This window comes from Hipposideros armiger, unplaced genomic scaffold (genome assembly GCF_001890085.2).
Source record: "Hipposideros armiger isolate ML-2016 unplaced genomic scaffold, ASM189008v1 scaffold_717, whole genome shotgun sequence".
NCBI classification, from domain to species: Eukaryota; Metazoa; Chordata; class Mammalia; order Chiroptera; family Hipposideridae; genus Hipposideros; species Hipposideros armiger.
In genome coordinates, this window is record NW_017732067.1 from 530,029 (window position 1) to 543,005 (window position 12,977).

At 36.2% G+C, this 12,977-nt stretch overlaps 1 protein-coding gene across 8 annotated transcripts in view; it reads right to left on the reverse strand.

Annotated features, from left to right (window-relative positions):
• MPDZ (multiple PDZ domain crumbs cell polarity complex component) overlaps positions 1 to 12,977 on the reverse strand; it is a 153,267-nt gene that overhangs the window by 40,880 nt on the left and 99,410 nt on the right. For 7 of the 8 annotated variants that reach the window (XM_019627172.1, XM_019627170.1, XM_019627173.1 and 4 more), the window contains 3 exons: positions 10,710 to 10,802; positions 3,842 to 4,019; positions 1,015 to 1,125 (listed from right to left, as the gene is read on the reverse strand). In XM_019627172.1, the coding sequence (XP_019482717.1) occupies positions 1,015 to 1,125; positions 3,842 to 4,019; positions 10,710 to 10,802 (382 nt within the window). The remainder of the gene's footprint in view (positions 1 to 1,014; positions 1,126 to 3,841; positions 4,020 to 10,709; positions 10,803 to 12,977) is intronic. The other variant, XM_019627177.1, reaches the window with a different exon arrangement.

The window sequence follows — 12,977 nt, forward strand, 5'->3', positions numbered from 1 at the left end:
TGCCAGGGGTTCTTCACTTAAATCCAGAAGTGAGCCTCTCTCTAAGCTTTAGGACATCTCGAAAACTCCTCGAATGGTATGCAAACTTTTCAGTGAATGCATATGTTTCTGAAGAACTTTCAAAGGGGTATGTGGTCCAAATATATTTAAGAACTGCTACACATTAAAAAGATATTTTATTTATTATTTTTTTTTATTGAGCAATAAAGAAGAAATTGAAAAAAAAAAAGTTTAAAACTCCTGGCATAATTCTCACGCTCAGCAACATTAGGGCGTACTTGGATCGAACACACAAAGCCTCACGTAGTATCTTCTCCATCAACAACATCCCCTAAATGCACACATACTTTCTAAAACATTTTCAAAACCGTTTTCCCTGTGATCACGGATGATAAAATGAGTGAGTAGGTTTCTGTCCACCAGGGACTATCCAGCCACTGGGGCTGAGAAGCAGCACTTACGAAATCACTGGGATAGAAGCCTGTACAGCCAAAACCAAACCTACCCTGAGACACTGAAATGTTCAGTGGGAGAAATACATTAAAGATCACTCACAGGTGATCATGGGATTGCATAAGCTGGAAATGCTGTCGAGAGAATTTATAAAGACAATGTAATCTCTGACTTCTAAGGGGGTGCACTAGAGGTCAATCTGAAAGGCTACCCCACACTCCTCTCAATTTACATGTTTTGTGACTATAATGAATAATAAAGAGTTCTCCACCTAGATACCATTGCCACCAATGAATCCTACTTCTGTCTACTTCTGGGTGTTTTCAACAGACTTCAAGTGTTTCCTAAACACAGTAGAACGGATTTCCAGAACAACTCAATTTAAAAAAACCAAGCAAACAAACAAAAACAAGCAAAACAAGCAAAACAAACTTTTTAACAAGTCTCCTGCAATTCCAAGACTCGAGATCTTGCTTCTAGAGACAAGTTGGCCCTCGACACATTAGATTCCAAGCTGGACACTGTTTGGATATGCCTACCTTGCCCTCTGTGTTCGCTTACCCTTGGTCTGTTTATAATGCTCTGTACCATAAAGACTACAGGGTTGCCTGCTTTCCGAATGGCTTCCACAGCTTGTTCATGGCTTGCATCTCTGAGGTCCATTCCATCCACCTGCAATGGAAGGCCTCAGCTTAACATTTCGAGAATCTATAGAACAACAGAACAATTTGTGGATCTGCGGTTCTGAGGCTCCTGGGAAATGTTTCAGAATAAAAAACGACACTACTTCTGAGGCTCCGAGACTTTTAATTTGTCCAGCAGACTTGTGGTCCCTTGTTGTGGACACAGATGTCTGTCTCCAACAACGACTGAAATAACAATCAATTAGAATGAAGCCTCCGCTTTTGCTTTCCTCAGACTCAGTCGTTCCTTTAATAAGTCAGCATCATTAAAGTAACAAAACAAGGGAACTGCCTAGTAGCCCCGTCTTCATCACGAAAGTCACTGTACAATTTTTTTCTCCAGTTCACTATGGAGTGACTTGGGAAGTGGGTGGGTGATGCTTTGTGTATTTCTCTCTACACAAGGAAGCATGACGTTAAAAACAAAATTCTTACGTTCAGAAATATCAGGTTATGGTGAGGTTAGTTTGGCAAAAGAATCTTTGGAGTAGGCATGACAGGAGCTGCAAGTCAAGAAATTGTGCTCATTTGTTAGTAATTTTTATATAACTAGCTTAGAAATGAAAGTTATTTTGTGACCTTTTATTGACCATGGCTGGCCTGGGTGATGATTAGCTCAGTTTATGCACTATATGAATAGGAAGGAAAATAGTTGTAGAGGCCAAATGCTAATCCTGTCAGAAAACCACAGGATACTATTATCATTTCCAATTACCACAATATGGCATATATAGCAAAATAGTAAAATCAGAGTGGACACAATTCTGGAAAAGAAAATGATTAGATCTCTGCATAGAACATTATCACCTTTAAAATAATTATATATGTTTAATTGAAAAGCCTCCCTCAGGTTGATACTTAGATGACATAACATCTCTTTCAGTACACATTAAAAAAGGTTTCTAACTTTTTGTAGAACAAAAGTTAGTATTCATGTTTACTAGATATTCCATTAGTGGGTAATTTTAATGAAATCATTTGCAAGTCTCTACTCATCTAGTTTACACACATTTTCAGAGACTCTTAGCAGAGACATGTTTTGGAATCCCCAGGATTAGAGGTCTAAGGCTTTTATATTTATGAGAAAAACCCCTGCACGTAACAGCACTCAGCAAACGACTGCTAAACAACAAACAGTATTTTACAACACAAAAGAATCCTTTTCAATTTGGAAGGGGTGTTTTAACATTCTTAATACATTTATACATTTTGGTGCAAACTATGATGAATCCTTTCTAGGAATAATTATAAATATTTCTTACTTTCTCTACTTAGGTCAAGAGTATTTAATAGTGAAGTATCCATAAAATAAAATGCCGTGTGATAATCTAAAAATGGAAATTTTAAGAAGTATTCTAACTAAAAAAATTGTACTTTAAAAAGGGGCTGAGATTTCATCTAATGAAAGGTAACACTGCAGGAAGAGAGAAAAAGTCCATCAGTCTTCCTTATAAATGGTCAGAGAAAACATAAATACACAGTCCTTGCTTTCTCTGAAGTCCCAGTGTTCTTCCTTCTTCAGTTCTCAGTAACAATCAGTCAATAAAGGAGTAAGAAAATAGTCCCCAAAATGCTTATTTTAAAATTGTTATTAAGTTATAACCTTCTTCTACACAATTAAGCATTTTAATATATGTAAGTTATATGGATTTAGAAAATGAGAGACAATCACTTGTGCAAAGTAAATATAATGGCCACTATACTCATAAAGCCATTGGTTTCCATTCGGAAGTTGCCTCTTTCAATCTACTCTATAAATCCTGACAACTCAGCAAATCTGGGTCAGGAACCCCTTCCTCTACCTTCTTAACTGAAACTATGCTTATCCTGATCAAATCATTTATGACACTGCTCTGAAATGACTCAATTACTTGTCAAGTTTGTGCAACTTGACAGGCAGGCACGGTGCCTTGTTTACTGAGGGATGCTTAGAGCCTGTGATAGCACCTGGAATGCAACAGCTGTTCCAGGAATATTTGTTAAGTAAATGAGTGAGTGCCTCATGAGAGAAGTCTATTTAAAATATTAAAGTTTGATGTGAATTAAGGAATTAGGCACAATTTGACCAAACGCTTCTCTCTTGTATATAACGAAATACACATATATGTGTACACATGTTCAGGTGTATACACACACACACACCCCCTCAGTGATGAATGGACACAACACTGAGATGGAGGAAATCCAAGCTGGGGGTGGGGGCATTTGTATAAAAAAGAAATCAGGATCTTAGCATCAAAGGTTTTACAAAAAGTTTCACTTTGAAAAAAATCTCATCCAACAAAGTTTACAATGAAATGATAATGATAAAGTATTTCTTGAAATAAAACCTCATTGGAGAACTTAATTTTGATGTATATATTTTACGTGTATATATACTTTCAAAGAATTCAATTATTTCCCTGAGAAATTTGCTTTGTTTTTTTAACCAGAACTTAATTATTTTATCTCAGGGTCAATGTTTTTAAAAATGGTTGGTTATACCTTCAAACATCAGTCTCCAGATATATCAAGAGATGTAACTCGTCACCATATATCAAAGAGAACAATTATAGATGAATAGAAACAAATAAGAAAGAAATGCTTTAACCACAAACACATTTTACTCTAATGCTGGGTTGAGTAACCAGTGTCAATTTGATGATTCCCTTGGTAAAGTTTACAGAACAGGTAAAGAATTTTACAGAAAGCTCACTGGAGGGTACCTCTACTATTCTATCTCCAGGTTTCAAGGTTCCATTTTTGCCAGCAGGACTATCTTCAAGAACATGTTTGATGAAAATGCCCCTCATCACTTCACCATTGCTCAGACGACTGCCCATCCCTCGTCCACCAACAATGCTGATGCCCAAGGATTTGCTTGGTTCTCTCCAAAGTTCAACCCTATAAAAAATAAATAAAATGTTAAACTCTTATATGAAAACATAAGGGAAAAGCTCATGACACTGGATTTGGCAATAATTTTTTCAATTTGATACCAAAAGCACAGACAAAAACAACAACATAACCAAACTGAACTTCAACAAAGTAAAAACTTTTATTCATCAAAAAATGCTATCAGCAGAATAAAATTGCAACCCACAGAATGGGAGAAAATATTTGCAAATTACATATCTGATAAGGGATTAACATCTGGAATATAGCAAGAACCCCTAAAACTCACCAACAAAAAATAAAACAACCTGTTTTAAAAAGGGCAAAGGACTTAAATAGACATTTCTCTAAAGAAGATACACAAATGGCCCATAACCACATGAAAAGGATGCTCAACACCACTAATCATTAGGGAAATACAAATCAGAACCACAATGAGGTATCACCTCACACCCATTACGATAGCCGCTATCAAAAAACAAACAAACAAAAAACAGAAAATAAGTGGTGGCAAGGAGAAATCAGAAAAATCGTGAAGTCTGAACCCTTGTGCACTGCTGACAGCAATGTAAAATGCAGCCGCTATGGAAAAAATATGGAAGTTCCTAAAAAAATTAAAAATATAATCACCATATGATCCACCAATTCCATTTCTGGGTATAGACCCAAAGGAATTGAAAGCATGGTCTTGAAGAGATATCTGCACTGCCATATTCATATAAATATTATATTATTCACCATAACCAAAATGTAGACGCAAACAAGTGTCCATCTGCAGATAATGGAATATTATGGAATAGTCTTCAGCCTTAAAAAAGAACATTATGCAAAGTGAAATAAGCCAGCTAAGTGAAATATAGGACAAATACTATATGATTTCACCTATACGATGTACCTGGAATAATCATATTCATAGAGACAGAAAGTAGAATGATGATTGCTAGGAGATAGGGAGGAGGATGGTTAAATAGCAATGTGAACGTATTTCATGTGACTGATCTGCACACTTAAAAATGGTCCCAATGATTAAAAATATTTTTAAATTCAATGGAATAAAATATCTTTATATGTTCATTTTTGCAAATACTATTTGCTCAATTTATTAAATTTTTACAGTTGTAAAACAAGATAGTTTTAAATACTTTTCCAATGATGTTTCATAGGGTCTGATAATACTAATGTATTTCTGAAGCTTTGTTAAAAATAAATAATGAACTCACACTTCTGGCCAGGGCACAGACCAATCTAAAAGTGCCATTCTTCAGGAGCTCTAGCAGTGCAGACATTAAGAAATCCAGAAGTTCAGCTACCCCAGAACTGACAGTTCTAAGCTTAGCAACACAATCTGGCGAAAGAACATCGCTGCACATGCTATGCTGGTAGCTTATGTCTGCAGGACTCCCGCTTCCCAAGGTCGATCTGGGAGCTAACAGTCGGGGCAATGAAGAGCAGTGGCTGACAAGATCCTACGTGATCTAATCCCACCACCATCTCCAGAAAAGCTTCTCCCATGGTTCTCTGCTTGCCTCTCTCCACTCCAGCCATCACATCATCTTTCACGCTGTTCCTAAAGTTCAACAGACATGCTCCATCCTCTGTCTTGAATGCAATTCTCCTACCCGCACAATAAACACATGAATTCACATATATAATAATAACTGAACTATGAATGAAATCAAAGTACATGTCCTGTGAGAAGGTTGGGATACAAAAACAAGGTGACTGGCAGTGAGGTATTTGGCTAAGGTGAGTCAACAGCTCAGGGTATTGGAAGAAAAGGGAGATACCAAGCAGAGAGCTCTAAGATAAGATAGCGAGTCTGCAATCTGCTCCAGGCTGCAGGAAGAAAGACAGCGTTTGACATTAAATGGAAAATGAAAGTATAGTCCAAACATGCCCTCAACCTTGATGTGACCGGTACTCCCAGAGGAGAGGAAAGGTTGAAGTGAGGACCCCTGTGAAATGAGGGAGGGCCCAATAAGAAAATGCTGTGAATAAAAGAGTAGGTAGATAGAGATGACAGGCAATTGGTCAGATAAGAGTCAGATGATGAGACACATCTTTTCTTTGGACAGCACTTTTTTTCCTTTATTAGAAATCTATCATCCTAGAGACTCTACCTGTTTTGTTTAAAAGGACCTCACTATGATCTTTGATCTCATAAAATTTGTGTAAATAGTTTAAACTACTTAAAATCCTATTAATCATTTTCTTTCCCTCTAGGAATTCTGCGAATGACAAAACCCAACAGCCTTTCTTGTTTTTTAAAGCAGTTCCTAAGGTAAAATGGCAAAGTAAAGAAGTTAGTCAAGTTAGTCATTGTATTTAATATTTAAGAATCCAGAATACATGGGTGAGACTCCTTAACTCTTCTCTTAAAAAGGGAAAAAATAAAATAAAACAAGAATGAATTAAAATGTCTCCTGGGGTTCTTTGTGGTCGGTGTAAATTAAAAAGTGATTCAAAATACTAATTCAAAAGACACACGCATCCCTATGTTCACTGCAGCATTATTCACAACAGCCAAGATGTGGCAGCAAACTAAGTGTCCTTCAATAGACAACTGAATAAAGAGGAATGGTACATATATACAATGGAATATTACTTGGCCACAAAAAAGAACGAAACCTTACCATTTGCGATAACATGGATGGATCTAGAGGTTATTATGCTGAGTGAAATAAGTCAGACTGAGAAAGACAAATACTGTGTGATCTCACTTATATGTGGAATCTGAAGAACAAAATAAATGAACAAACAAAACAGAAACAGACTCATAGATACAGAGAACAAACTGACAGTAGCTAGATGGGAGAGGGGTTGGGGGCTAGGTGAAGAAGTGAAGCGATTAAAAAGTAAAAATTGGCAGTTACAAAATAGTCATAGGGATGGTAAAGTATAGCACAAGGAATAACACTGTAATAACTACAATAGTGTCAGGTAGGGTGCAAGAGTTATTTGGGGGATCACTTAATAAGTTATATAAATGTATGTAACCACTATTCTGTATACCTGAAATTAACATAATATTGAATGTCAACTGTAATTGAAAAAGAAAAGAAAAATTTTAAAAAAGAAAATCATAGGAAGGAAGAAGGAAAAAAACAGAGATTCTTTTAATTTCTTTAATAATAAAAATAAAAGCAGCAGCAAACACTTATTAAGGGCTTCTCATGTGCTTAGTATTATTCCCTGAGTACCATGTACTTTCATTTAATTCCCATATCATCTCTATGAAGAGGATACTATTATTAGCCCCATTTTACAAAGAAGGGACGAGGCACAGAGGGGTTAAACAACCTTTGCATAATGGAACCACATGCTCACACAGGGTCTGGCACAAATAGCGAAGTGTTTTCAAATACACTCCCTAGAGGAAAGGCTGTAACTGCTTAAAACTTTGGAGACGATAACCAAGGACAGGCTGCCCAAATGACCACAGTGCTGAGGAAGGAACCAGACTCAGTATTCACTGAACGGAATACAGTAAATGTTGCGTGGAAAGAAAAAGGAGACCTTTAAAAGAAAAACTTTATAGAACCTATTCGGAGTCAGTTTTATGCAAAAATGGCAGCCTTTCTTGAGACCTATCCATCGATTTAAAAAGAATGAAATTCAGAAAAGGCTGCCTGAGCTCTGAACAGAGAGTCCTTGGGTTCAGGTCCTGCTCTTTTGCTACTTAACGGTGTGACCATCTCCAACTTATTTAGCTTCTTACTTTCCTCATCTGCCAAATGGAGCCAACAAAAGTCTCTATGTCTGAGAGTTGCTGTGATGAATACATGTAAAGTGAAAAACAAAGCTTTGGAACATAGTAGACAACCAATACATCTTTTATTACTCTTATTATGACAACTATGATTACTGAAGTCATGTAATTAAGGAAGATATAAAATTAAATCCATATGACAAATGAGCAAATTTGAACCCTACTACCTGAATCCTGTTATACCTACACACTGTTTATTAAGACAAGGTGCCATTTTCTACCATCAGACTGACAAAAACCTTTTTAAAAAATGATCATATGATGGGGTAACCAGGATACGGGGGAAAGGGAACTCTCATATATTGGAAAAAGAAGGAAAAAATGGTATGTTCACCTTATGAAGCAAGTTAACAAGCTCTAATAAAATAAATAATCCATTTCAATCTATGAGCCAGCAATTCCACTTTTAGGTATATACCTAGATGAATTCTCATATATAAGCATAAGGAAATCAATATATTTACTGCACAGAATTCTTATACTAGTGAATAACTATTAACTGTTCAATATCAACCTGGGAATAAACTGTGGTATATTTATATACTGAAATGCACTACAACAACTACATTGATTGAATTAGGTCTTTAAGTATCAGCATGATAGATCTCCAAAACATTAGATTAGAGAAAAGAAAGCTGGAAAATGATACATAATGATGCCAATTCTGTAAATGAAGATCACAGTGCAAAACAAAAGAGTAACACAGCTTATTTATAATTTAAAAATGTACACTTTGCTAAAAAGTATCCTCAACTTGCACACAAAGCAAAATGTTTTGACTGTAAGAATGAATGTCCACTGTTACAAAGCACATTCATAACACTTGTTCCTCATGTTCTAGTTATTTTGGTAAGTTTCCTCATAATAATCTATGAGCATCATGCTCTAAGAACGTTCCCCCAGTCTCTTAGTACTTCTGTGTAGAAGTTTGCAGAGCGCCTTCTTTAAGACTTATGGAAGCACCAGACATAGTCTCTCTATAAGGTAGTTACCACATTTAGAGACATCTCTTAGGGTGATATGCAAGTTAAAATTTAGGATAAATATACAAAAATCTTCCATTCCATGAATTACACTGAATTCCTTCTCATAAGACAATTGCATAATGATTTCTGTGTGCAGTCCTTTCTATGTGCTTAGTTGTTAGTGACGATGATGATGACTGACAATGCTGACCACCAACTGAAGGCTCACTCTGGACCAGGCACAAGGTAAATAATTTTACATGCATTATCACACCAAATTCTCTCCCACATTTAAAAAATTCTATTAGTAATCCCATTTTACAGATGAAGTCACTGGGGCTTATCAGAGATGAACAAACTTGTCTTAGGAAAGTATCAAAGTTAGAATTCAAATATGGCTCTTATTGACTTCAAACATAGTGCCTTCTAAAAATTACTTTTCTTCCCACAATGTTATTGAAACTGGCCAAACTATTTCTTTTCCTGTGATGACTATTCTCCAACAAAATTCAAGCTTATCACTATGGTTACCAGCTACAAAATAATTTCATCAAACTTATTTTTGCTTCCATCCTCAAAAAAATAAGAACTATAACGTTTTATATTTCTGCCATAGATCTCGCACTTATCTTCTGTTCTGAATATGGGTCATAATGTGGAGACACTTTGATTTCTTTAAGCAGGCTAAACAGCTTTTTAAAGAATTCAAGTAAAAAAGTTATTCTAGTTACTTATTTTGCTTAGTTTTTATTTAGTTCAGTAACTTTTTTAAAATGTTTATTAAATTTATTGGGGTGACATTGTTTAGGAAAATTATACAAATCTCAAGCATACATTTCTATATACATCATCTGTACAGCACATTGTGTGTTCACCACCCATAGTCAGTACCCCTTCCATCTCTATATATTTGACCCCCCTTTCCGTTTAGATGGCTGGAAATTACTACTGTGTTTTTGTTTTGTTTTGTTTTGTTTTGGAAGCAACATAAAAACTTTTCTATACTTTGAGTATGACTCAACCTAGAAAATGTTTAAATGTGATGGGTGCTGCCTCAAGCTCATTTGTGAGCAAGGAAAATCATCAAACTGTCTTATAACTCTGAAGAATAGAAATTATTCTCTCTTGAGCATTTATTCACTGTACAATAAATATTAAGCATTTACTAAGTGCAAGGCACAACTATGGTGGTCACCTTTAGATCGGGTGAGGAAATGCCCAATGATTACTTACATTTTACACTTAATGCAAAATAGCTTATATTTTTCTTTATTTTGTGTCTCTAATACTGCCTACCCAAGTACATTACAGTTTCCTAGAATGGCAGATTTATGTCTTATACTTCTCTGTTATTCACAAAATCATCTCCCTCTTGTCGGGGTCCATAATCAGGACTCAAATATCTATTAAACTGAAGTTGATTTTACTTAACATTAACACAGAAATATGCCTTAGTGATGCACAGTGATAGATCTGAGCATATTTAGGAAAGTCATCTTTTCTATTACATATGAAATTGGTTCTAGACAGAGCATGGGTTAGATTAATGGCAGTCTGTGATAACAAGATGCTTACTAATGTGTATGTGCACACACACACACACACACGTTTTGAATATCTATGTTTGAATATACAGTGTCTACAAATTTCAGAGAAATTTAAATTAGTATTTGACTGTTTACCTAAGATTAAACCCTTCAGAAAATAGTACCCGTTCCAACTACCTACGCATAATTTTCTCAAGTTAATTTTATTTAGTTCCTAGTACATGCCAAATCCTTGCACACGTTAGTTTTAACCCTGTATGATACACATTATCTTCTCCTCTATACACATGGAGAAATGGAGGGTAAGGGAATATTAAACAGCTTGCCCAATGCCACAGTAGCAAGCTGTAGCTTGTGCTTGAAACCACCCTCCTTATCTGTAAACGCTGAGGAGGCAGGAGACTGAAGCAGTCCTTACCGCCTGGGCTGATTCCAATTGCTGTATGCTGCATTCTGAAGTTCACTTTCTTCTCCTTCCCCTTCTTCTCGCTCAGGTAATTCTGGAATGTCTCTGTTAAAGAGTTACACAATGAAAACCCCAACATCCTAGTAAAACCAGACAACATTGTCTTATGTAAACTTTATTATTGGATTGGCTAAAAAGGCAGACTGCTTTATATTTTCACCATACTTGACCAATAAATATATAACATTGTAGATGAAGGGGAAAAGAAAACCTGGTCAGACAAAATAAAAACCTTACATCAGAGTCATTCTACCATAACTTAGTCTGACGACACAACTGAACAATAAGAGTCGTATCTTGTCTTTTCTGGTGAAACATGAGAGAATGAAGGAATGAAATGAGAAGAAGGGGTAAGTACCAGAATTTTAAAGAAAAACTATTCCATAAGTATTTCTTAAATACCTACCACGTGCAAGAAGGTAGAAGCATCATGTGTGGTAAAAGCTTGCACAGCCCTGACTGATCTCTGCCCTAAATGAACTTATCATAAGGTATATGCCAGGAGTTTAGCATCTCTGCTCCCTAAGGATGGAGCAATTCTTTCCTGAAAACTTATGAAGAAAGATGGAAATACCGGGGGGCCAGCTTCAGCTCATTAGGAGGGGCCAGACACAGGACATTACCTATAGGAAGCAGTTTACAATGCACCTCGGTTCAAGGTCACGTTTCAATTTCTATAGGAGTTCCGATTTTGCAAAATGTCAGGCATATAGCAAAATGTGTCCAGACAAGTAACATATAAGAGCAACAGAGAATGGTTAAATCAATTATGGGCTGTCCTTATGCTATTAGCAAAAACTGGATTTAAAAAAAAATGTTCACACATTCATTTGAAAGTAGAGAAGGCTATAAAAATTCTGATTCAAAAATAATGTTTATTTTTATAGAAATTGAAAAATCTAAAGAAAGTATATGGTCAAATTTTCTCCATTCTCCATTGCCAGGAATACTGAACTCTGTCAAATTATACAATCTTTAGACTTTGAAATCAGAAGTCTTTAATCCAAGAACCCATCTCTGTTGAAATGTGTTTCAAACCATTTCTGACAAGTAAATGTCCAGGGTCTCTTTGAACATCTCATTCTTTTTCTGACCTGAATGTTAGGTTTTTAAAATTTTTTTTATTAAATTTACTGTGGTGACATTGGTTAATAAAATTATATAGGTTTCAAATGTACAATGCTATAATACATCATCTTTATAATGCATTGTGTGTTCACAACTCAAAGTCAACTCTCCTTCCTTTACCATATATTGGAATCCCTTTATCCTTTTCTACCTTCCCTTCGCTCCCCTTACCCTCTGGTAACCACCATACTGTTGTCTGTGCCTCTGAGTTTTTGTTTATTTGTCTTGTTTGTTCGTTTGTTGCTTTTAATTTTATATTCCACATATGAGTGAAATCACGCGGTGGTACATACATAATGGAATACTACTCGGCCATAAGAAAAGTTGAAATACTGCCATTTGCGACCACATGGATGGATCTTGAGGATATCATCCCAAATGAAATAAGTCAGATGAAAAAAGTCATAGATGTCACAAATTTGTGCTGAACTGTTAAAAGGAAATCTACCTGCCTACAGGTCCTGCCCATTGGTTGTGTGTTTGAATTCTCCTCCTGTGCAAGGCTGTGCATGAGGCTGGTGTGCTGACAGCCAGGCCTGACAGTGGGGCAGGGCTGTTGGGAATGGATTCACAAAAGCGGGGGTTGAAAAAAAGATGTTAAGAAGCTGACTGAGAACTAGACAGTCTGAGCGAAGCTGTCATCCGGAAGATATGCGGCGGAAACGTGACCTCTTCTCCCAACCCTCTGGAAATACAACTGGAGAGAATATGATAGAAAAAGCAGGTATGGCAGATAGAAAAGAACAGAAAGAAGCCCTAAAATATTCAGTGACAGCCATGGGTGTGTGGGGAGCTTCCTAGCCCTGAAGTCAAAGCTATGGGAGCTATTCAGAAATACTCTCAGACATAGTGCATCCTATGTTCATGCCCCTTAAGCTATAAGAAGGCCTATATCCTGAATCCTTTGATACAAAAACACCATTCTCTTCAAATGATTCTTTAATCTTGAAGCCTTTCACTAAATATGCTCCTATAAATGTGCTTATTATTCTGTATCCATCTTAGAGTGCGGTTTACGGGACTCAAGTGTCAAGCGTTCCAAAGAGCAGAAGGAACCCATTCTCTCCTCCTGTATTCACCCAGCCAAAAATG